Source organism: Falco rusticolus, chromosome 3 (assembly GCF_015220075.1).
Source record: "Falco rusticolus isolate bFalRus1 chromosome 3, bFalRus1.pri, whole genome shotgun sequence".
Lineage (NCBI taxonomy): Eukaryota > Metazoa > Chordata > Aves > Falconiformes > Falconidae > Falco > Falco rusticolus.
In genome coordinates, this window is record NC_051189.1 from 14,067,609 (window position 1) to 14,093,311 (window position 25,703).

The 25,703-nt window shown below is 41.2% G+C and overlaps 1 protein-coding gene across 6 annotated transcripts; it reads left to right on the forward strand.

Annotated features, from left to right (window-relative positions):
* Positions 1-1,664: 1,664 nt before the first annotated feature.
* OC90 (otoconin 90) lies at positions 1,665-25,182 on the forward strand. Of its 6 annotated transcripts, none has more exons than XM_037381727.1 (16): positions 1,665-1,884; positions 3,015-3,110; positions 6,848-6,913; positions 7,105-7,164; positions 7,438-7,612; positions 11,513-11,628; positions 13,284-13,412; positions 14,911-14,952; positions 15,821-15,877; positions 18,112-18,162; positions 18,485-18,541; positions 20,425-20,574; positions 20,926-21,024; positions 22,585-22,759; positions 23,902-24,008; positions 24,494-25,182. In XM_037381727.1, the coding sequence occupies exons 2-16, from the start codon at positions 3,065-3,067 to the stop codon at positions 24,802-24,804; spliced, it is 1,641 nt and encodes a 546-aa protein (XP_037237624.1). In that variant the 5' UTR covers positions 1,665-1,884; positions 3,015-3,064; the 3' UTR covers positions 24,805-25,182. The 6 variants fall into 6 exon arrangements, with proteins under 6 accessions (XP_037237624.1, XP_037237623.1, XP_037237625.1 ...); XM_037381726.1 differs by lacking the exon at positions 1,665-1,884 and adding an exon at positions 1,893-1,965; XM_037381728.1 differs by lacking the exons at positions 1,665-1,884; positions 18,485-18,541 and adding an exon at positions 1,893-1,965.
* Positions 25,183-25,703: the final 521 nt, after the last annotated feature.

Below are 25,703 nucleotides of genomic sequence, written 5' to 3' on the forward strand. Positions count from 1 at the left end.
AAACTCACATGAAAGTGGATTTTGGTATCATTAAGGCATAATTTCTGCCATGTTTCACTCTTCTTTTAAATTTTTTTGACAGGGCTGGTTACAGAAATGGTATGACTGGACCTTGTCCTTTTCCTGGCAGCATGTTGGTACTGAATCGATAGAGAATCACAGAATCTGGTCCACCCCCTGCACAGGCAGGGCCACCTAGAGCCAGTTGCCCAGGAACATGTCTAGATGGCGGTGGAATATGTCTAGATGGTTGTGGAATATCTCCAGAGGAAAGCAGGGGAGAGACTCCACAACCTCTCTAAGCAACATGTGCCAGTGCTCAGCCACCCTCACAGTAAAAAAGTGTTTCCTGATGTTCAGGGGGAACCTCCTGTGTGTCAGTTTGTGCCCATCGCCTCTTGCCATTTCACTGGGCACCACTGAAAAAAGCCTGGTTCCATCCTCTTTGTACCCTCCCTTCAGGTATTTATAGGCACCGATGAGATCCCCCTGAGCCTTCACTAGGCTGGAGAGTCCCAGCTTTCTCAACCCCTCCTCATATGAGAGGTGCTCTAGTGCCTTAATAATTTTGTAGCCCTTTGGATTTCCTCAAGTTTGTCCGTGTCTGTCTCATACCGAGGAGCCCAGAACTGGACACAGTACACCAGATGTGGCCTCACCAGTGCTGGGTAGGGGAAGGATCCACTCCCTCAATCTGCTGGCAATCCTTTGCCTAATGCAGCCGAGGATACCTTTAGCCTTCGTTGCTGCAAGGGCACACTGCTTACTCAGGTTCAACTTGGTGTCCACTAGGACCTTTCCTGCCTAGCTGCTTTCCAGCTGGCTGCCCCCCCGCCTAGATCGGTGTATGGGCTTTTACCTCCCCAGGTGCAGGCCATTGCACTTCTGGTTGAATTTCATGAAGTTCCTGTTGGCCCATTTCTCCAGCTTGTCAAGGTCCCACTGGCTGCAGCATGACCCTCTGGTGTATCAGCAGCTCCTCCCAGTTCAGTGTCATCTGCAAACTTGCCAAGGGTACACTGTGCCCCAGCATCCAGCTCATTAAGGAAGATGTTAGGCAAGACTGGACCCAGTACTGACCGCTGGTGTACACCGCTAGTCACTGGCCTCCAACTAGGCTTTGTACCATGACCACCACCCTCTGGGCCCTGTCACTCAGCCACTTTTCAACCCTCCTCACTGGGCTCATCCAGCCCATTTACCAACAGCTTCTTTATGAGGATCTTATGGGAGACAGCATCAAGGGCCTTTCTGAAGACCGTGCAGCTCCCAGGGCCTTGGAGGAGGCAAGCCTTTTGTTCACATACTTTTACAATTCCCAACTTGTCAGATTTCTCACTTCTCCGTGTTAAAACTCAGTGGACGGTTTGCCTTTTGTTGATGGCATCTCTGAAGGGTAGCTGTGTCTGCCCCTGGCAGAAGTGATGGGGAGAAGCCTTCCCAAAGCTCAGTGACTCAGCCTTGCCCTGGATTTCAGTCAGCTTGGATCAGAGCCGCCGTGGATAGATGAGAGCAGGATACTCAACCCTGAGGAATGCCAGTGTTCAAAGCTGTATACATTTTCACTCATCATTCATCACTGAACACTACCTCTTGCTAAGCTATTAAAGCCATATTCACATGCCCCAGAGATTTTGTGAGTGATTAATAACAATGAGATGGTTGTTGTTTAATTACAGCCAAGAGTATTAGGGGAAGTTACTATATGGTGAATGCACCTGCAGAACAGACTTCTCAGTATAGATCCTTTACATGGCTGGAGCTATATTACTAAGATACACTGTGGGCATAATAACTCTCAGGAATCTCATGGAAGAATTAATTAATAAATGTTGAAGTGGGATTGATAAAGGAAGTGATCACATGGGTGAGGTCTATATCCAGGTGGGTATAAATCGCTTAGTACTGACTTTGTTGAAGTCCATTTGTCCTCCATCCAACTGCTTTCGAGTAATATTCCTCAAGGTAAGCCTTTCTAGATGTACTCTGTAAAACGGGCATCAGGAAGAAGACAATGCAGAATCAGCTATTTGGGACTGGGGAGTTGTAGACTGAAGTTTAGGTAAGAGATTTGTGATAGACTATAAATATTTAGAGCTGTTAGATTTATAACCTCACTTCCTGGTGAAATATTACAAGATCTATTAGTAGAAATGAGTGCAATATTTGACCTTAGGGGAGCAGATAATCGCAGTAGTAGATGATGCAGTAGATACGTATTTGAAAACTGATGAATAAATGTTCATTTATTTGGCTGTAAAAAATTCCCTGCCTGACTTACTTAGAAAATCATTCTTAATTTAGGGTAATCAATGACTGTAGTTCAAAACCAGTCTATTGTCTCATTTAATGCATGCTAGTGTAAGGCTTTTTGCTTCAGAATTCTGTGCACACGTTTCTGTAAGGACAAGCACACCCAGAACCTGAAGATCATCAAACAACATAGTGTAAATATATGATACATTAGATCAGTCTCAACACAGATTAAATGGTCAACTACAAAATGGGAGATATCTTTGTGATGTGAAGCAAATTATATAATGGACTGCAGATTAACTGGGTTCAATAGAAGTAATCCCAGAATGTCTTTTCATTTACAGAGTGTTTCACAATATCTGCATTTAAACATAATGTGAAGAATTGTTTAAACATCCTGTTAAATCAAGTAAGATGTGAAAATTGTTTGCAAAAGAAAAGAAACTTCAAGTACACCATTTTATTGCAAAATGGACTTTCCCTGTCTATGGTATTTCGGCAGAGCCTGTTGACTCACCTAAAGCAATACCAAAACAATTATTTGTCAGGTTTATAGAGAACATCATTGGTAAAATCTGAAGGATTAATAAGGTTCATCATTGCTTTAATATGTGCATTTAGTATGATAAGGGTAAAAACTGAATTGCATCAAGGAGAAATATGGCCAGGCTACAAAAGGGTGATTTTCTAAGCTGATGTCTCCCCATTCCCAGATTCAAGAGATAACATTCTGCCTAATATTTCACTTAATTCACCAGGCATACCGGTCTGCTGTGTGACTTTTTCTTTTCTCTGGATTAAATAAAAAATGATTCTATTCCTGCTGGTGTCTATGTCGATGGTGTTACACAGTGGTAAGTGGCAATATATTTTTATGATTATTTGACATTTATACCTAAATAATACTTTAAGTATGTGCATTTGGAAACAATCATTTAGAAGCGTGCTTTCTGTCCCCTCAAACCTAGTTATTCAATGCCCAAATGGATTTACATAAGTTTATCTGTGGAGTACTTATATTTTTATCAGGACTTGTAGTGAAACAAGAAACATTTAGTGGGCTTAAAAATATTACCAAAAAATTGTGACTTCCCTTCTGCCAGCATTTGGTCATTATTTAAGTCCTTTGGACTCTAAAATAGTTACAAGTTACATGGAAAGAGATTCTACTCGTTAAATAGAAGTGTATTGTCTAAATTTTCCAAGCCGTTCAGTGCATCCTGAAACATAACTCATGTTCAGCTAATGCTCCTCCTTCAAATTTTACTAATAGTCTTGGAGTTATTTTCATATAACTCCTTAGATACTATTATAGCGAGCGAATGAGCTTCCAGCGACAGGCATAGGCAAACATTCCAAATTTCTTCAGTCCTTGCACCATGTAAGAATGTCATTAAGAGTAGCAGTGTGCAGGTAAAGACGCCTGAAAGTCTAACACCGTTTCTGGTCCCTCCATGGGGTTATTTCCCAAGGAAAAAGGAAGCTGAGCATCTTGGCATAGACAAAACTCTGCGCTGACCTACTTCAACTTCACCAGTTGCCTCTCTTCTAAGGTGGCGTGTGCATTAGGAGTTGGTACAGCAGCAGGTCTAACACAAAACACATGGGCTAAAATACATTGATGAAGCTGAACCTGAAGACTCCTACTATACGAATAGAAATTAGCAAGAACATAAGCACTTCCCACTGCAGTGACAGAGAATACCAAAATAACTACACTGTTTATTTAAAAAAAATAAAGGGGTATTTAGTCCCCAGGTGTAAAGAGGATTGTATATATTGATAATATCTGGTGCACTCAGAAGTATCTGCACACTCAGAAATTTTTCTGACATAACATTTGAAGGATATTTCCTCTCAAACCTCCAAAGCCTGTGCCACAGTTTCATATGCTTTTCCCCCAGCTATGCACAATCTGAGCACAAAGATTTAAAATGTTACCATTTTTAGGCTTGGAGAGAATTATTGATTAATATTTTTGTGGGATCTATTCTGCTGATCTCTGCTTTGGCTGAAGCAAATATCCGTGCATGAACTAGCATCTCTGTGAGGAGCTAATGTGATTTACCTTGAATAAATCAAATAGGTAGGGTTTGCTGCACCCTGGATTTTCCCTGCACAATCAAGGTTTCCACTCCCTGAAGACTGTAACTGTGTTCATGCCCTATGTTATGGCATTTTAATTAGCCGCAGTTGCCAAAAAAAAAAAACCCCACAAAAAACAAACAACAAAACCAAAATAACTGGAGGTGCACTGATGGTTTTTTAATGGGCTTTTTTGAAATAACACTTCAGAAAAGTGTTGTCGGAGTGGCAGCATCACAGACACAGTCCAGAAACATTTTTACATGTATCTGAATGTTGAAAGACATTCTGCGGATAAGGCATACTACTGGAAAGCCCAAGAGCAGATGTATCACACAAGTCTCCTCAGGACATATGCCAAGTCATTTAGCAGGTTTCAGAGAAAGGCGAGAGAAGCTGACCTCCCCAGGGGCTTCTGAGGTTTAAAGGACTGATTTTTGTAGTGCAATTTTCACTGGCTCTACAGGGAATGATGTAGGACCAATAGCCCCAAAAGACATGGTAGCAAAAGAACAGAGAATAATTCATCCAGAAAGCATTGTCTCTTTGTTCCTGCCCCCCAATTTAAACAAAATTAAGTGATCTTGTTAGCAAACAGTGGTTCATTGATCTTGACTCAGTGACAATTAGAAATACAGTTCTTTGTAATGAAAGGATTGTAAGAGCCAAAGGTTTACCAAGCTGCTGACCCTGTGGGAGAGATTTTTCTCCATGGGAGCTTCAAACATTTATGTATTAATTGGGTGTGTGCAAATTAAATTTTCTGAGAAGAACTAAGAGCAACTGAAGGATGCTGGAGCAATCACAACTTCCAGCAGTTCTGTAACGTGGCTTCATCAGTACGCTCCTCAGTGTCATTTCAACTCAATGGGATTTTCATGTTTTCCAAAATTTTGCTGAAAAGTCTAAATGATCAAGGGCTATTCATCAACAGACACTGTGTTTGAGCCATGGTGTTATGCAGCCTGTCAAAATCTGGCTCTAGATGCACTTGATGATAGAACATGCCTTGGGGGAGAGATGTTTGTCATTGCAGAGCAGATATAGGTGTTAAGCCAGAAAATAAGGGGCAGTTTTTCTTTAGCAAGGATGTGATTGAATGCATAGCATGCAGTGCTGTTAATTTTGCAAGGTACACCATGATTTTGCTTGAATCTTAATTCCTCGTGGCCATCAAGCTTTCAACAGACTTGTTTCAGTTCTGTGAAAAGGCCAGCATTTATTGGGAGACCTTTTCTGGTTTGTGGAAAACAGTCAGTTCCCTTCAGACCTTGCTGCGATGAAGGACACTTCTGACTGATTGCTGTTCATCTGAAAGATTTTTGTTGTAAGCAAGACTTTCAGGGAAAGAATAACTTCAGAGGAAGCACCTCTCCTTGCCTCCTTCAATCTCATATCCATATTCTGCCCCTAAAGTTGAGAAATTAATTGCTGGAGGCTTATGACTGTTACCATGATCATCTTGTTCACTACAGAAAAGTTGTAGACATCCTGAGAAGGCACTTATTTACAATCTAAAAAAGTTCTATTCTTTCCTAACCCTTTGCTAAACAGAGAGTTAAGCCTTGTATCAAAAGAACCCACTACTCTGCTTTACTCTCTTACACCTACATTTATTGCAGGAAAATGCAACAGAATAGCAAGATAATTGTCAACTCTTTCCCACAATCTTTCAGATTCAGATTCTGAATTCTTTTCAGATTCAGAGAAAATGGACAGCTTTCCTAATGCCAGTTATTCTGAGTTATTTCTAGATGCTTGAGCTCATAAATGCCCTTGACTTATGACCTTTAAAAAAAAAAGAAAAAGAGAAAGATGAAATATAAATAAATCCAAATTTCTAAAATCTCTTTTAAAATCATGCAGAAGATAAGAACAAGGAGAAATATAAATGGGAAGGGAGAAAATAAGTATTAGGTTTCACCCTAATTCAGGTAATGGCAAACAGTAAAAAGATAAATGTCTAGAAAATATACAACAGCATCCTCACAAGGAAAAGTAGATAATTAAGTTAAGGAAGAAATAGTGATAGGAAGAGAGGCAATAAGGCAACAGGCAATAAGGAATCAGAAAACTCAAACCTCTTGACTTCAAATAACCTGCTTCAAATAAGAGCACAGGGTTACAGAGTAGAAACGTTCTGGACAATGAAAGTATCGGGCAACTAAAACAATTTTATAGAATTCTACTGATACATCCCAGTAAGTGCTACTGTTCAGAAGAGCACAGGAGTACAAGGGTTAGCACATCCTCACTAGCAATACCTCGGTTTAACAGAGGACTGATTTTTAAGCTGAAGTCAATGTGACTTACCAGTACGCTTCTGGGTTTTTCTGTGTGCAGATGGAGTATTTCATGGCTTTAATAAGTCAGCTTGCTCGTGTAGGGTGGTATTCAAAATGCCTGCAGAGTACATGTCACAATGAAGTATATGTTGTTGGTTCGTTGCTTTTATTTATTTATCTGTTTAAACATCTTTTCTCCTCAAATTTGTTTGCTGAGGTAGGTGGGCAAGAATTGGAGCCACCAGCGTTCCTGCCAGAGCTTCTTAACGCACCTGAAAGAATTTCGAGTAAGAATGGTTTAAGCTTTACTTTCCACAGTATTGCATGGCAGTGGGGAATCACTTGTACTCCAGAAGCATTGCAGGGAAGTGTGCTGTTAGCAAATAGCTAGTAACTCTTATCTCAGGGGCAGTCTGGGGTCAGTTCTTGTCGTGTATTTTTTTTAAAAGAAATGTGGTTTGTTTATTTTTTTATTTAGACAATGCCACATTCTTCAATGGAGTCTTTCAAAATGTGGGAAGTGTTGCATTGTTTTTTGGTAAGTATGTGTTCCAGCTGCACGTGAGCACCAAACAGAAATCCCATGGAGTTTCCTTTTATATACACGGAAAACAAACAGGGATTTTTGAGGCTGTAGATTTCCCCAGAGAATATTATCATACTAAATACTGCTGAGTGTCAAGGATTGCTCAGCATCCCTGTGTTACTGCCTTGTTCAGGCTCTGTGTTGACGTCAGTGTCACCCATGTGTGACCCACTCCTGGCTCACCCCTATTTACCGTGAATTTTTTAATGGCTGTTCTCTTTCCAGACTGCCTGGGTTCTCACTTCACGTGGTTACAGTCCATCTTCACTAACTTCCCTGCCCTGCTCAACTTTGTGAACAAAATGAAGTGTGTTACTGGCTTTTGTCCCAGGGATTTTGAAGACTATGGTTGCTCTTGCCGGTTTGAGATGGAAGGGCTCCCTGTGGATGAAGTTGACGAGTAAGTCTTATCCAGATGTCCCTGACTGTCAGTGCCCTCGTGCTCTGATACCTGAAGCATAACACTTGCCTAAACGATTTAACAACAATTGTAAAAAATCAGATTTATTCAGAGGGTAAGTCCCACACCGTCCTGCCCTATTGAATCTAGTGATCCCTCACTTGCAACCTCAATAGCTGATATGACCTACAAAAGATAACTTCAGCCCTGCCCTGTGTTATTCCTACCTGCTGGTGAGCACTATCTTTTTGCTGGGCCAACACCCCATACCAGTTGCCTTACAGCATGGCTTGGAAACAGATGAAGTCGAGGTGGTTATAATCTACAACATGTAATGATCCACGTGCTTCTTTTTTTTCTCCTAGTTCAGACTGTCTCTTTATTTTCCCACACTTTGATGCAGAGAAATATTCCCAGCCTACAGATAAAAGCAGAGTACCCCACACCTGCATGTAATTCCACCAGTGCAAATCTGGTGGTGCAGCTGGTTTAAACTGGTTGCAAAGAGTGGCCACTAATGCAACAGAGTAAATAAACACTATATCCATGTCCTTGACATACATTTACCCAGGGGCCTCTAAATTCGGAACAGACCTTTGTGAACAAAATGTAATTTTGTTGTACTGGGGAATTGTGTCTTGCACTTAAATCGGTTCCTAAAACTGGAGGACCTTTTAATAAGGTGGCTGGGAGAGCAGTTTAGTGGGTTTACAGTCTTATCAAAGTGGTGGTATTGGAACCTGTGTAATACACCAGCAATGTAAGCTCATAGTGGATTATAATGAAAGCGTTGGCATATGAGGGAGGTTAAGCATCAATATAATCAGGTTACAGCGAAGTATGACTTCAAGTGGCAGTTAGGAGGTTCAGTAGATTACCTGTGTACACGTTGAGGTTGTAAGACACTGGAGCATCCAGGCACAGAGATCACTGTAGCTCAATGGCTTCTCCTAGTACCATGCACCAGGAGCAAAACCATCCAAACTCCATTCTGTGCTTTGGAGGGATACTGCCCCAGACCCTGACTAGGCTAGTGAGAAAAAAAGTAACCTCAGACCAGGACAATCAAATGGTTGTTCACTTATGCCAGCAGGAGATGTGAAAAGAAATTCAAAGAGAATCAAGATCCATCATGTCTAAACAGAAAAAAAAAAAAAGTTTTTCCAGCAATGTATCAATTCCCTGAGTGAAGACAGCAATGGCTCAAAAAGGGCTAATGCCTATAGCTAAATGGAAATTAATCCATCCACTTTGCAGCATGGGTTGGGAAAATGAAGATCTAACCCTGCTACCGGAAAAAAAGCCATGAGACTTCTTATGAAAGGTTTTCTGAACAATCCTGGTGACGTGCTAAAACGAGAGCTCAAGTCAGTTCAATGGATTGATACCCAAAAAGCTGAGCACCTGGGCTTTTGCTTCACTCAGCTTCATTTTAATGCAGAGCAGCATAAATACAGAAACAGCAGAAGGGTCTATCAGCAGTTTTTTTCCTGAGAAACGTCCACAGAATCAGTTTGTGTTTACAAATTGGTTAGCAGCCCTGCGGTGATATTTCCTTAGCAGCATGGCAACCTCACTGCAGTTTGGAGTAAATGGAGACTGATTATTGTTTTGCCACTGACACAGATATGCCCTTGGTTCAAGAAAGTCCCCAAACAGGTGGCTGCTACGTGTCTTTCTCAGACACAGTTCCCACAGCATTGCAATTGTTTTGTGAACTTTATTTCTTAGAAATTAGTTTTTTAAACCTTGGATTTTGTCACTGCCATGTCTCTTCCATTAAAAAAAAGGGCTGAGCATCACACTGTAGGTTTTTAAGGCACTGGAAAATGTTTGTGCCCATAAGCCCGACCTTTTCCCACAGTAGCTAAGTGTCATATTTACATTAGGAGCCTAGTCTACCTCCATAGTCCATGGGGAAAGAGAAGCATGCCCAGAGAACAATCTATGCCTTACAATCCCTGCTCACGCAGGGAAGGCAAGTAAATTTTCAGGTTAACTGTTGCAGTAAGTGTTGATGCAATTGTGATGCTCTAAACAAAGAAGAACTGCAGGGAGTTTGTATCAGACCAATTATGCAGTTAGAGGAGCTTTCAGGTGCTGACACCTCACTAGACCTCAGGCAGAGACAGGAATGGGTCTTGACATGTTTCATCAGCTGTGTGTTTAAAACCCTGTTCCTGATGCAGATTACAAACTTAAGCCTCGCCTCTGAAACAAGGCGCAGTAGCATCTGTGGTGGGGAGGAACCTTCAGGGCCTCTCTGCTGAATGCCATGCACGCTCGCTTGTGTTCAATGCACTCCTGCAGTCTCCTAGACCAGGTCACAGCAGGGAGAAAAGCCGCTAACAAGCAGCAGAGACACTGGCGTGCAGGAAATTGGACTCTGAAACTTCATTGGCTGGGATGACGCTATTCATGAGCTCTGATCCGCTGCTGGCAACCTGAGCAAACCTCATCGCTGATGCCTTTCACCAAAGTCAAAAGTCTGATCATGGTTAGGACTTGGATTGCTTCCCTGGTTGTGAGGACAAATTCAAAGGTGTAATAATTACTTATTAATATAGTAAGTGATTAAATATTAAATGCTTCCTAAATATAGGAAGTGAGAAAAGTGAATGTGTAGCCTAGAAGGGAGCCTGCAAGGGGCAGGTGTTTGCTCCCTGCTCTGATCAGCGCAGGAGTGCTTCTGTCTGCCGGTGGGTTCCGAGCATATGCAGGGCCATGGGTGGTGTGTGATAACACATTCACCACGTCTTTAACAAAATGCCACATGCACTTAACTAAAGTTAACTCCTTACATCGTCATCTTCCTGGCAGCAGGTGCTGGCTTTGAGCGTTAACATTGTCTCTGCATTCAGCAAGGTCAAGACCAATGGCAATTCAATAACAGACCCATGTTCTGAGTCCATTTCTTTGAAATGAGGATATTTCAGTCTAAATCTAACAGCAAGTGCCTGCTTAAGCTATATAACAATTTTATATGAGGTAAATGATGATTGAGTATTTTACCGGCGTTTCATTTATAGCTGATGTCAGTGCACAGAGATGCTCCTATAATACAGAAGCAGATGACTTGTCTGTTCAAGAAGAGCTGAAGAGAAGAGAATATTGATGAAGAGCTTATTGTTTCAGTTGACTTTCCATTGCTATTCACAGCTAAAGTGGTCATGCAGGCATTGGAGGTTTGCATGACAGCTGGGGTGTAGGAAAACGCAAGGCTTCTAACAGACTTTGTTGTGTGGTGGTAGGAGAAAAATGCTTTACCCCAGTGAGAGAAAAATAGTTTGTACCCCCTTCCCATGGCTAAATGGTGCATTTTTATTCTGATTGTTGCATAGAAGAGAAAGTACAAGAAACAGAGGGTAACTCTGCCTGTATTTATATGGTCTCAGTGAGACACAGGGATTCACAAGGCATTGCAGAGACATTAACCCTCCATGACTGCCAGGTTCTGTGTAGTTCCCCAAATCTGCAGTGAGAAAGCTGGTGGCAGGACTAGATCTGAGGCCTCTAGAGCAGAGCTGAGGGGGACTTTTTGGCAGCAAGCTGACAGTGCTGTGGGTGGATATTTGGGCAGTGGTAGTGGATTTCTCATTTAAACTGCCTGTAGAGTCCTTGTTAGAACTCAGGTACCACCGCAGGACAGACATGGATGTGCAGTCTCCCACAGCACGCAGACCTGCTCCCACCACCAAGTTTTGCATCCAGCTGTACTTATCCCACTAGACTGACTCAGGGAAAAGCAGTATTCAGCCTTTTTTGTGTCAAGGGACCTCAATGAGGACCCCTTTTTCTCCTTTGGCATCTTTGGCATTCTTGTGTAAGAGCAAGTTGAAAGCATTGCAGCCTGATCTTGAACTGAAACTGAATTGGTGAACTCTGTGTTATTTCATTAAGATGCTGCTTCCAGCACCGCAAATGCTATGAGGAAGCAATGGAGATGGAGTGCACATGGGACCCATCAAAGATTTCTACAGATGCTGTCAGTTGCTCTACTGAAAACCTGACCTGTGGTAAGACTAACCTATCACAAGAGCTTAATATTGGAGCCTCACCATGACTAAGACGTTCATTCTGGTCTATCTACCAAAAGCCATATGTAAATTAAGCAGAAACTATCTCCATCTATGGATTTTTAAGGGATTAAGTGTTCTGCTTAGGGGTGAATGGAAATAGGAATATGTAGAGGAATGAAGCTGGGTTAATTAGCATTGATAATATACAACTGTGGGCTGGCTTCAGGGGCGGTGGGTTGGCCGATATAGATAAGGTGCAGGTGTGGCTGGTTAAGTGAAGGGGTTGAGAGCCAATGAAGGGAGAGCAGCCGAGGAAGAGAGAGAGAACACACACCCCCTGGGTGAGGTAAGACAAGGAGAAAGTGGTGGAGGCACTCTATGAGGAGTGTGCTGGTATGAGATGGTAAAAAGACCTTGTTGCAGCTTGATAGTTTGGAGGGTGCTGTGACAAGAATACACAGAGGCATCAACACTCAACTAGGCAGGAAAACTGAATTCAAATAATTAGAAACTCACCAGGGCTCCTGTAACAGGCAGCCTCTTGCTGAGGTTTCACTGACTGCAGGACCATGAAGCATCACTTGAGGTGTCTCTACGCATCAGAAATGCAGCAGATGCTGGGGACACACTGCGAAAAGTTCCCTTCTGAAGCTCGAAGGCCTGATTTTTGTATACTTTGAGGGATCAAATTCTTTGTTCACAGTGTTGTGTACACTCCTCAGCTACAACCAAAGAGGGCAGGGGCCATGCTGTTGTAACAGGAGCTACTCCAGGCAATACTGGTACAGTCCTGGCAAGTGTGGAGTGGGGCTTTTTGATGCCTAATCATTTTTAATAGAATTTTTCTGCAAGTATTGGCTTTCAGACTGTATGATAGAACATGATTATGGGATACTAGCAAAGAGGAGCAGAATCCCAAAACTAATACCTTTTCAGTTTGACTCAGATTGTTGCTTAAACAATTTCCCTTTCTTGTTTCAAATTAAAAACATTTTTGCTATTTAGGCCAATGTATAAAGATCCAAGAGCATTAAACGTGAATAGTACTTTTTTAGCTCTTTCTATAATCAGATAACATTTTGTTCAAAGCAAAGAAAGGGGGGGGCAGGGGGAGAATAGTCCCCATTAAAAATACAAAACATGAGTATGACAGCTATGGAAAGTCAATGCTTTTTGAAACTCTGGAAGGTAGAAGCTTTTGAAATGGTAAGATGGTATTTCCTGGGAAACTGTTTCATATCCTTTATAAGAAGGAAATCACAGCTTGCATGAAAGGCTTGGGTAGTGGACTGTGATTTCATGAGGTTTGGAGTTTTTTAGACATGTTTTAATGAAGTCTGTGAAATGTCAAAGCTGGTACCAGCTAGATTAAGTTTTCCATGGAAAAACTAGAGGTAGCCAAGTACTGCTCTGTAGTCCTCGATACTCTGTAGAAAAAACAACACAAGCAAGAAGTCTATCACCAGCCATGCCAGGTTGGCGTTTCAGAAACTGGATTGGACTATGAAACTTGACTGTGTTTAACATGAAGCAGCACAGTATCAATAGGTTTGCACTGATGATTATAGACACAGTTCTTGCAGAGATGAAGAAGCAGGACACAGAAAAGATTTTTCAGTAGTACCTTGTTTGGATTTTTGTTTTCTTTCCAGAGTCTGGGGATCCCTGTGAACAGTTTCTCTGCAACTGTGACAAAGATGCCATTGAATGCTTTGTGAATGCGCATATTAACTCTTCCTTGAATGGGCTGGACGTCTCTTTCTGTCCGTCTCTGGTTACAGGTAATAATAAGGATCACATTGACTGCCTCCTCCTGCCAGTTTTTCCACTGGCATCAAATTAGACCCAACAAGAATGAAGCAGCAGCTGGGTGCTTTCCTGCAATAAATCTGGCAGTCTGTCCTGTTCTCAGTTTCATGTGTCCTTTCCATTTACAGCTACTCAAGTGAATACCAAGCGAGAAGAAGAAGGTAGACTAATTGCTGTCCTGGAGCAAGTCCAGGAGAGGTTACTGAGCTGGTGAGGGGGCTGGAGCACATGATGAAAGAGGAGGTGGCTCAGGGGAGATGTTTTTCCTGTCCTCGCTACCTAGTGGGGTTTGTAGAGAAGATGGAGCCAGACTCTTCCTGGAGGTGCACAGGCTGCAACAGGGAAATTCCTGTTAGATATGAATTAAAAAAAAAAATAATAATTGCGGGAAGCTGCTGCCAACCTTGTGAGGCTTCTGCCAACCTGACTGAATGGGTGATCCTTGGGAGGATTAGTGACCCCACGGAGGTCACTAGCAGCAATGTCAAACTGCCAAAATATTGCTAGCTCAAATCCTCACTTCAATCATGCAAACACTAACTGGAAAAGCAAAAATAGACCTACTCCGCTCTGTTACTCGGTTTCCATCTTGGAAGGAGAAATCCTCTCTGAAGCTGAAGGGGGTATTTATCTCCATTGTCATACACTGATCTCTGCTCTGTAGCTGAAATTACAGCCTTGCAAGGCTGAATACCTGTCCTGTGGGAACAGGGCTGGATTAAAAACTTAATTCATATGGATTGCAATCAGAGCATGGCAGCGGGAGGACCTTTGAACTCCCAAGCTGAGACACGTGAAAAAGCAATGCTAGTTTTTCTAATCCTTTGGCTTGTATTCACACATCCCAGTGCTAAGGACAGATATACACATCTATACCATGTGCCGGATGCATGCATCCCCTTGTGAACAGGTCAAGGGAGAAGAAAATGCCAGGGAAAGTTTGCACCAAAGCCAGAAAATTGTTTAATGTAAGCCAGTAATCTCTAACTGGGATCAGATGGCTCTAATATAAAGTATGGCAGTTCCAACGCATCACAAAGAAAGGGGAAATTGTTAGGTGCTAACAGGAAAATCATGCAGGTTTTACCACTGCTGATAAAGGTAGATTCAATTTTAGCTCGCTGAATACCTCTGCTAATTTTAGGCTCCTGATTGTATTAATGGGAAAAAAAATCCTTTGAATGAAACATTTTTATCTAGTGTTCACTCATGTTATTATCTTCCTGTGTAGCTGTTCTGTCCAGCTGAGACTTTGAAAAAGAAATAATAACTCTGACAAATTTCTAGGAAAAAGATTTTGGTAGATTCTTTATTACAGAGAAAAGATTGAATGAAATTGAGATGTATTTCCCTAAATCTTTGCTTTAATAGGAATAAATTCAATGAACTCCTGATTTTTACTATTCAGATTAAAGAGTGACAAACCCCTTTCCTGCCCTTCAGTCTATGAGAGAGCTTTCTTTTTTTCAGAAACAACCAGCAAGAGAGAGCTGACGACACTTCATATGGAGGGTATGTCCTTATCTCTGTAATTCTTTGACTGGAGTGTATTAAATTGAGACCAGTTTATACACAGAAAAATAACCTGAGTATTTCAGAAGCTATGAATTCCTTTCTGAGAAGCAAAGATGTTTTAGCAAGATGTCAAAATATTAAAGGAAGAGAAAAAAAGCCTAATAAATCAAAGCACCATTTTTGTGACAAGCAGTTACTCGGGTGCATGGGAAAATTTCAGCCAAATAACTCCTCTGTCTGAGAAGGAATTCAGAAGAGAACATTGAATCTCATTTAGAAATACTATAAAGAGAAACACACTAAAAGCAAATTAAAAATATTTTCAGATGGATCCTTTTCTATTTGCATGCACATTTAAGGCCGTGCTTCAACAAGATTCCTAGCCAAGTACCTGGATTTAAACATCTAAGTTTTTTGCTAAAATTTTAATTCTTATATTGATCCTTTCACTATAGGCCATGCATTTAAGTACCTGCTGAAATGGGGATTTAAAGAATGCTGATTGCTAGCCAATTTCTCTTGTTTAGGTTGAAACTCTTTGTGATAGAGACTGAGGGATTTTTGGTTTATTGTACTGTATGTTGCTGAGCAGAATTTAGTATCAGTAGTGAATAAATATACTAAGGCTTTATAGGCTTTTATACCTTTTGCATATTAAGGCTTTAATACTGCTGCCGTAATTATCAATAATTAGGTTTGCTCTTTCTGTATTTATGTCATGTAATAACAGCATAAAAAGCACAATAATAATCCTATTTAGAAGTAAGTTCCATTCTCATGACTCTGGTCATGTTACACCAAGATCCAGTCTAATGAGCATTCTAAGCCATAACTCTCTGCAGTAGGAATGTTTGTATTTTTGCAGAGTTCCTTCATCATGGGACTGACGAAACACAAGCTGCAACTGCATCCGTGGAAGAAGGTTTGCAAGTTACAGTGCAAGAAGCACTGGTTTCAGTTCCCAAAAGCTGAAAGAGTAAAATAGAAGAACAAGCTGTTTGCTTTCCTTCTGCCCTTCTAAAAGGGCTGATACAAAAGTAGATAGAATGGTTTGGTGATGAAATTCAAGACTGAATGAGAAGGTGCAATTTTTCAATTTGTGCATGTAATGTGCTTAACCAGTAAGTTTCCCAAGGGCTGAGAAAGAGCACTCTACAACAAAACCCAGGCCTTTTTTCCCCTGGGAACACAGGTTGCAGCAGGTGAGCTGTTTGGCAGAGGTGTCCTGTGTGGGTGCCAGCCACTGGGCCCATAGCCAATTGCATAGTTCTTGTCTTTAAAGAGATGTTTAATTATACAAGATCAAGCAGTAGCATAAGGAAAGATTGAGCACGGTTTATTGCAAAAAAAGCCAGCAGTGTGGTGGTTTATTCACTTGCGAAGCAGAGGTCCAGGTTGAAGTCCCTCTCATTCTGGTGCCTCTTCAGTGAGTTCCTAAACCATGAGACCAAGTGGTTCTTCTGACAAGCTTCATTTTTGTCCTGCTACAATCAATGGTTATCTTGTTCAGGAAGAATGCTTGTAAAATCACATCGCTGTGGGATAAGAAAACTATTCTCTTCCTACATGCGTGGTGGGCACAAGACATGAGGCCATGGACAAAAGTCATCCAAGGCCCTGGGTGGCTCTGGGAGGGCACACATAGTAAGTGAAGGCCAAGTCATACAGTAGTGAAATAGAGAAGGGGACCAGTCTTGGACCACCCGTTGTCCAATGCAGCCAATGCACCCTTGTAATGTGGCCCCATGACAAGCAAAGCCATTGTGTCACGTACGGAGACCCCATGTCTGCCAAGCACACAAGCAATGTGCATGGGATGATGGGATGGGTGCAACCAAGCCACCACCCAACTCGGAGAAACATGGGAGTCATTTTGTGGGAGTGGAGAGAGGTAGAAAGTTGCACTTTTTGAGACATCAAGAACCTGGTTTCAAGCTGTAGTGTCCTCCTCTGTGTTTCTCAAATTGAGCCATTGCCGTAAGTGGGAATCTGGAATAATGAAAAATCATATGGATGTTTTTCTTTCTTTTTTTTTTTTTTTTAGGAAACAAAGATTCAGACTTTAACAGTTTTTTGAAAAAAATTTAAAAATGTGCTATGGGCACAAGGGTACCTACCTGAAAAGGCTTTATGCCAAGTTAAGTGCTGGCTGTTTCTTCATACCTCTCCTGTATTACTAAGGAGGTCTTTTACCAGCTGTTTCTTGTTCTTGCCTAACAACAGCTCCAATATTCGTTCATGTTTTTCTGGCTGCTTCTGGGAGGCTTGGTAACACTAAACTGAGAATGCCTGAAGGAGTGAGTGCACCTGTACTTGCACATCTGTAGCATCTTCTGCTTCCTGAAAAAACGATTACTTGTGCATGGTTCATCATAAGTCTCAAAATATTGCCAAGGGATAAAAATCTGTATTAGAAATTTTAGAAAGCTGACAACATACCACAGATAACACAGCTAGTCAGACTTTGAAGGAGACATTTGGAGAAACCCTTACCATTTAACTAGTTGTTTCCCCATTTTAGCCCAAAGGAGCTTCGCCATTGACAGCTGTGGAAACTGCATTAAACCAAAGCTAAGTGCTACTCAGAAGCTCATTCAAAGGCAAAGACATTCTTCTTCACATCACAAGATCCTAACAACACCCAAAAAGATGCAGAGACAATTTTTTTCATAATTTGATGGCTGTTTATAATTTACAAAAATGTAGCTGACAAATGAATATCATTTTGTCATGCAAAGAAGTATGTTAGAGGTTAGGGAAGTATTTGGCCTTGTAGCTGCTCATCCATACTTGACTTCCAATGCAAGCACAAGGTGTTCAGGAGAAATGTGGCACCCTTCCGTGGGCAATAGTGGGATTCTGGACCTAATCCTCTTCAGTGTATTTGTCTGTCAGATGGATTTAATATTGAGTTTGCCACTTCAGTCACAATTATGCTGCTGCTTTGTTAGCGTAAAGCGCATTATTTGAACACAGCAATGAGAATATCAGGATCACTTTGTCTACAACAATCAGTGAACTGCTGAGAAAAAAAATATACATTAAATGCCTGGGTCTTCCTGCTTTGCTGAAAAAGTTCTTCTCAGCAGCTTAACTTTTCATAAGAGTCTGTGCTGGCAACTTAATTTCCGAGTTTCTATTTTCTGTCTTCATCAGTGATTTCTTTTGAGCCCAGTGAGATGGTCCTGGGGGCTTCCAAAGCCAGAGGTAAGAGACTGATCATATTTTTGTTGATGAATCAGGCACTCTCAACTCCAGATGAAAACTGATTTTGGTTTATGAAGTACTGTGGTGTCACAGCCAAAAATTTGCAGCACAGGATTTCTGGAGATTAATTCTAGTTCTTCTGACTGACCTGCACATCCTTCAGCAAACTGCTCCATTTCTCCCAGTTACCCTCCTTATAAAACAAGTCAAATCATGATATTTATTTAAGCCTTGTGATGTCTTCAGTTAAAGTCACTCCAGAAATGCCTTGCAGAAATACAGCTGGTAGGTCACTACCATGATGCCTCTGGTTTTTGTACAGTTACCACAAGGGACCGCAGAGGTACAGCTCCTGCTCCCTCCGTCCTCTTGATAAAAGGTCAGTGACTCTCAGCTTTCCTTTTGTGTTGACACAGCAATATTTCATCTAAAAGCATCACAGTTAAAATTCCATGCGTGGTGACAACAGGGCTGCCAGAGAATCAAATTTAGATCAGGTCAGAGAGCAGATACACAACCAAGAAAACCAGACTGAGAAGGATTAGCTGTTCACGGCCTCCAGCCACTCATTTGCACTCCGCATCCAGGTATTTGTGAAAATATCTTCATGTAAGGTTTTCTGATATAATAGTTGGTCCTTTAAATTACATTCATAGCCTTTGCTGCCAGAAGGCTTCACTTTGATTTTGCTGCCTCCTTTATTGTATAGAATTTCACAGAATTCTTTCCCACTCTAAAACCTATTCCAGCTTTTGCACTTGTTAGTGCTTTGAGCACAGCCATACCAGTAGCTACAGCTAGAAGTGGAGCACCTTGGTAGACCTGGAAGTTTTCAGCAGCCTCTTTTACGTAGAAAGAATTGTTCAGGTAGACTGAAATACACCAGAAAAAACATCAAGGAACGCTGAATATGGAGAGTAGAAAGCAGTCATTTTTTGACTCTGATCACACTGTCTGAACAGTATCCCTGTCTCCAGCCCTAACACAGATGTTTGGCACTGCTGTACCAAGCATTGGTCAAAATTACCAAGTTTTTTGTTCTCCTCTGTTAAGCTGAATGGATCAGAAAATCTGTGTGTTGTGTTGCAGATCTGCATGGCTCCAGGAAGATTATTTGTAATATCTGTTCTCAGCTAAGCGCAGAATTTCCCAAACTCCAGTTTTATTTTCTACAGCTAGCAGGAATCACTTTCATTTCAACACATCGCTGTCAAGCAAAGTGGCATAAAATGCGCACCTTGCTGAGCTATTAAAACTAGCGTGTTGCTATTGATCCCTTTCTGCAGCCTTTCATGGGCTTCATTGCATTCTTAGCAGTACTTCCATTTTTTAGTCTATTCTCTTATCCTATGGCAGGTTATTTTCAAGACATACTAAAGCCAGAACATCAGAGGGACAAATTTAATGAATTGGGAGTTTAATCCATCTAATAGATTCAGACAAGGAACTCAAAAGGAAAGGCTTTGAACATGTGGAAACACGTGCTCCCTAGTATTTTCAAAATTTTTTGTTTGTGAAATGCCACGTTCTTCATATTGACATTTAGGAAAAAAATGAAATCATTTGATTTCCATTTGATGTGTTTTCTTTTACAAGTTAGCTTATATAAAAAAAGGCTAAAAAAGAAGGATGATGTTAAGTAATGCCCTAATTAAACAAAACGTTCCTGCTCAACAATAAAGCTTCAGATAATCTAAAAACAAATACCCACTTAATTTTTGGGATAAAGAGTCTCCTTAAAGTTATGCTTCTATTCAACCTCAACTTATTTTCCCCTTGATATTTCCTTGTGGTTACAAGATAGTAAATCCTTCAGCTGCCCAGCTCTGCATCCATCAAATCATTTTCTGCCTTCACCAATGCTGCTCTCAGTTTTGGTACTCTCATGTGAACTGACACCTTTTTTAAGCCCTTTACTCACAAAATGACATCTCATAACATCTCACCTGTGCTTCATCTCTCAGTGTGGCCATATTATTTTCAGCAACTGGCACAGCTCTTTACCTCAGTATGCAACATATAAAATTGAAAAAAATAATCAGCAGTTAAACTGGTCCTATTTAACCAGTGTCTTTTCATCTGAAAGGCAAGAGATGTGAATACTCTTTGCTTTTCCAGTTCTCATCTTGAATGTTTTTTCTCTATGACCATCAATTCACACAAGTTCTGCCTGAGGATATTGCTCTGACCAGCTATCTAAAATGAAAATCTTGCTGTTTATTTGTCATGTCTTCTTCTGCTTTCCTCTTCCTGCTTATTCAGAAGAGGATGGATTTATGGAAGCTGTGGTCCCAGCGGAAGAGATAACCACCTCCCCAGCCTCATTCTCAGGAGATATTAACTCAATGCAAGTCAAAATTGTCCCCACCGAGAAGATTCCTGCAGGCACATCTGCAGGGACAAAAGAAAAAGGCAAGTAAAGACTGAATCTAATTTACAGCAATCCCCTACTCCTGTTCACAGCTATCTGAGAACTCAGCATTTCTCATAGATATGCAGAATAACAATATTTTCTCCCTAAATCTGGATAGATTACATAGAATATAGGGTGCACAACGCTGAGTGCACTGGAAATGGCAGTCCACTGTCAAACACTGACCAGGAAAGCTTAACCATTAATGAACAGTCTGCCAACTATGAATTAAACAAATGTTAGAAGACTGCCAACTGATTATGGTTCAGAACATGCACTTTTGGGCACGTTAGTGAAATGAGAGTTTATTCTACCTTTGCAAGTCTAATCTATGCATATGTCCTCTCCAGAGACAAGCCCTGCCATGGCTGGCCAGAGCACAGCTTCTTCTGGAATAGCTCCAGAACTGGTACTGTCTGACAGGGGACCTGATGAACCTGCAGGAAAAGGTAAATGAAATATTTTTTTCACAGTTATATCTCACGGAATGTTCAGCTACCTATGTATTAAAATGTAGGTGTATATTAAATATAGAGATTATAGTTATTCTAAACGAGTTAGACAAGCCCATGTGTATTGGTATTTATAATAACAGCAGGAGATGCAGTCACCTGCAAAAGCTTCCAACAGTTCAATACCTTCCACCAATGTGCTATCATTAACACTTACAGAAACTATTTATGATTAGCTTGTACATAAATTTTTCATTCAGTGCAGGGTCTAAAATGAGCTCAGTGAATGTTTCCCCTTGCTTTTGTTTTTAGGCAGCAATTTAATCATGTATTTGAGTTAACTTTATTTTACAAGCAGCAGAAGCAGTAACAGGAACTTCCCCTGCTCCTCACAGACCTCTTGCCAAATTCTTGCTGGAGTTGGCTTTTTTCTCACCATTTCTGATTTTGTTCCAACTCCTGCTCAGAGTTCACAGGGATCCCAAGACATTTCAGACCTGTCACTGCTGTAAATCCACACTCATGGACTGTCCTATCCATCTTGTTAGGCTTCCCAATGGAGAGAAGCAATCCCAGAACTGGAAAAGAGCAGACATGAAGAATCAACCCAGCCTTTCATCAAACTGGAAAATCTCATCGTAAAATACCAGCTTTTGGAAAGCGCCTATCAGTGCATGAACCTGGGGTTCGTTCTTAGTGAACTGAGTAGGCAAAGATCCAAGCAGGCACATGGGCAGAATTTCCTACTCAGGGAAGTAATCCAGGGTTGTCCTTGGAAGAAACAGGGAGAGTCAGTCTAGGGATGCAAAAAAGAAGATGGATTACTTATGGGGGCAAGGAGGATGCACAGGGAACAGCAGCCCTCCTTCTCTCTCCTACTATCCAATCATTAGCCCCTTCAGGTCCTTTCCTTGGTAAAGTCCCAAAAGATGACTCCCTGACTTCTTTTTTTCTTAATATGGAACACAGTTTGCTCTCAAGGAAGCCACAGAGGCATTAGGGTTGGGACAAGGAGATGTCAAAACCTCGTTAAGCACAGCAACCATCACAACAGATCACTCCTGCATTTGGGCTGGGGGCATCACAGCTCAAATTGAACTATATTTCAATTTTTTAAAAAAATAAGTTTATTGTTTCCTCCAGCACTACAAAGTCATAGCCCAGCTATCACTATGCAAGCACAAGAAGTTAGGAGTCTATTTTCTGAATTCTCCAGGACAGAAGCTACTGAATAGTGAGCTAGGTTTGAATATTTTAGAAGGAAAATGTAACTATGAAGGATTAGAAAGGATTGCAAAGTACTCTCATTGCAATCCAATTTGGCTTGTAATTTATATCTTCATAGGGATCTCTCTCCCCTTTAAATATTTTCCCCCTTCTGCTGTCTTGCTCAGTAGCATTCTAAGAGCCACAGTTCATGGACTGGAACAATAATTTACAAATAGTAAAATGTTGTCTTTAAAAGTTTCTGATAGCTCTGAAAATAATTCTATCATCACAAGAGAGCTCCCAAACAGTGGAAACATGATGTGTCAAATAACATTTTTTGCTTTATAGTATGTGAGCGATTAACCTTTCTGCAAGAGAGAGGAAATGGCAGAGTGAAGAGGGAGCTGCCCCAGCTAGGAGAAATGCTGTTCTGTTTGACTGAGCGATGCCCAGAGGAATTTGAGTCTTATGGTTGCTACTGTGGCCAAGAAGGAAGAGGTTATCCTGCTGATGCACTGGACAGGTGGGGGCTCTTCTATGATCTGTCATTAACTGTGGGTATTATTGGGGTGCCTGTGGAGCAACAAGGATCAGAATACTTTTTGTTGGGCCTTATGTAGCTACGTACCAGTAGGCAGACTGCATTCGGGGGGGGTGGGGGGGGGGGGTGGGGGAAATCTCCACTTACAAACTTGAAATACTCCATTGTCACCAAGACACATTCTGTTATTGCATCAATGATATGGAGAGGACTTACTAACTCAAAATAAGAAATGAGAATGATGGGAGGTAGGTAGAGCGGAAGGAAGAGTATGTCAAAAGACATGAGGATATAAGGGTTGCCGTGAAACTTGGCTAAGAGGTGGTTTGGAAAGTGATTTATGAAGCAAGAGTTAACACACACCCGTGCCGCACTGTCCTTTAGAACAAAGTAGGGCTGGAGTGAAGCACGGCCCAAGCTGCAGCCAAGAGCCCTGCCGTGGCTGAGTGTCACAGCATGGCATGGGTGACAAAGAGGAAGAATTCTGGAGTAATGCAGAGAATTCAACCAAAGCAAAGAAATCTCCTCTGAGAGCATCATATTTACAACGAAAAATCTCTCCCTGTGTGGAAGTTCATAGTAGTTGGGGCCACATCAGGTCTAAGGACAGCACTGACATACAGCACACACCATTTTCCTACACTTGCACACAAGTAAGACTGCTTGAGTATGACAGACTAGATGAAGGCTAGTCAAGGCTCAGGCTCTCACACAATTTTCACATTTTCAGCCAACAATATTTAAACACTTGAAGACGCTTCTCACAGCAGATTAGGTCACAGTCACAATTGTAATTATATGTCTTCAGATGAAAAAAAAAACAAACAACAAACCCAAACCCTAAAAACCTACAGTGTTGTTAAGGGTGGGAGACCAAAAGAATTAGGAAGGAGGCAGTGAAAGTAGGAACAGGTATAGGAGGAAAGTAGGAATGATTTGGGTTGGTTTTCTTCTTCTTTATGAAAAAGATTTTTCCATGATAGGAAAACTAAAAAAAAAAAAGTTTAGGAAAACTAAAATTTCTCAGTTTTAATGGGCATTGAAAATAGAGATAAAATAATTGCAAGTACTCTGTGATGCAGGAAGAGTAAGTAATTTTCATTTACATCTGGTATTTATTTTAGCTGCTGCTTCTCTCATCACTGTTGTATGGAACAAATTAAGAAGCTTGGATGTCATGCAGAAAGCAGTTCAAGATCTGAAGTTGTATGCTTTGATCATAAGCCAAAATGTAAGTTTGTATTAGAGGAAATTTTTCGTGTCCTGGCGACAGCGTATCAAAGCATTACAGACTGAATGCCACCATGCCTGTGAGCTTCTAGAGCCGAGTATAGACCATAGAAAGAAAAATCTGGCTTACAGAATGTTAGCTATGTTTACTATAAACCCAAGCTTTTTTCCTAGTTGAGATAAAGGTTATTATACCATGTGACCAGGTCAGGCTAGAGAAAACTACATTCATACATTTTATGCTTGGAGACAGAAGTCAGCTGTCGGTGTCTTTACATTCACAAATTCAACTAAAGCCAGTCAGACTGTCAGCTGCCCAGCCCCTTGGCGGCAGGCTTCTATTTAGATGACTAAAGGTGAATTTGGAGACTAAAATTCAAGGCAGATTTGAAAATTTTATTTTCAAAAGCTCATCTCTCCATGGCAAATCATACGTTGACTAATTGCAACTGCTTTCACACATTAATTCTAAAACTTCTTTTTAAGGTATTGGTTGGAGCATGTGTGAGAAACTACTATGTGCTTGCGCTAAGACAGCAGCTGAGTGCATGGCTTCTGCCTTCTTCAATGAAAGCCTTAAGTTTCCACACAGGCAAGAATGCCAAGAAGAGAAAGTCTTATGTCACAGTGACCCTTATGAAAGACCTTCAACAGGCACAGAAATAGGCACCGGGATTTCCAGCTCCGAGGAGAGCAGCGAGGAGGAAGGTCCACTGTGGACTGTATTAAGAAGAGCAAAGAGAGACACACACGGTCCCATTGGAAACTCCAGAACCGCGCAGCATGAAGGCAGATAACCAACCACCGCCAGGCGCTTGAGAAACGGCACAGAGACTCTCCCAGACAGCCCTTGCCTACCTTACTCTTTCTTAGCACTCTACAGGCTGCCTTATGCTTGCCAGCGCACAAACGACATAATCCTAGACTAGGTATTACATGTTAGGCTGTGTAACTCCTTACCGTAGTGAAGCTGGCACTATAGACCATCTATTTAGGTCAGATATTACCTTAAATAATTATTTGACGGTATTCTGTATTATTTCATTCCATTTCTATGTAAAAACTGTTCTGATCAAAGACTGATTTTTGCTAACTGTAGTCAGTTCAGGCTGAATCTTGCTGATGATGGCTAAGTATTTCAGGTTTTTAATTAAACCAATCTGCAACTGCTCCAACTCAGTTTGCAGACATTCTTCCTTTACTGAGCTTAGCAGGAAACACCCAGAAGAAAAGCTAAGGTAATTACATGAAAATGAGTTCCTTCTTCCCTTCCTATCCAATTTTCAGCCTGCAGTTTCTGCTGCTCAGTCAGATCATGACAGCAGAAGGCATGGTCCTTGCCCCAAAGCTGTGTACTACGCACGGTTACCTCCAGTTCTGAGAGATTTCAAGATGTTAAAGGGAATAAATGTAAAAGTTTTGCTTCCTGGGCTCAATTAAAACTAATGTGTTCCAAAGCATGTAATGTAAAGCTGGAATAATGCTTTTTGCCTTTTACTGAGCCCAGATTTGTTTGCTCCCCCTTCCCCCATCCCACCCCAAATTCACCACCCATAAGATTTACCAGTTATCAGACAACACAGTTTAAAAGGGTATGTACATCTTTCTTCATGGTAAGGTGCTAATTTAGACTATGGTTTGATCATAAAATATTGGACAAGTAATAAAATTACTAGAACTTGGCTACTAATAACAA

Bases quoted from the DNA above. Each gene is read 5' to 3' on its own strand.
- OC90 (XM_037381727.1), top strand. From the start codon at position 3,065: ATGATTCTATTCCTGCTGGTGTCTATGTCGATGGTGTTACACAGTG. The intron at 3,111-6,847 runs GTAAGTGGCAAT...TTGCTGAGGTAG, and splicing joins GTCGATGGTGTTACACAGTG to GTGGGCAAGAATTGGAGCCA. The intron at 14,953-15,820 runs GTATGTCCTTAT...GTATTTTTGCAG, and splicing joins GACGACACTTCATATGGAGG to AGTTCCTTCATCATGGGACT.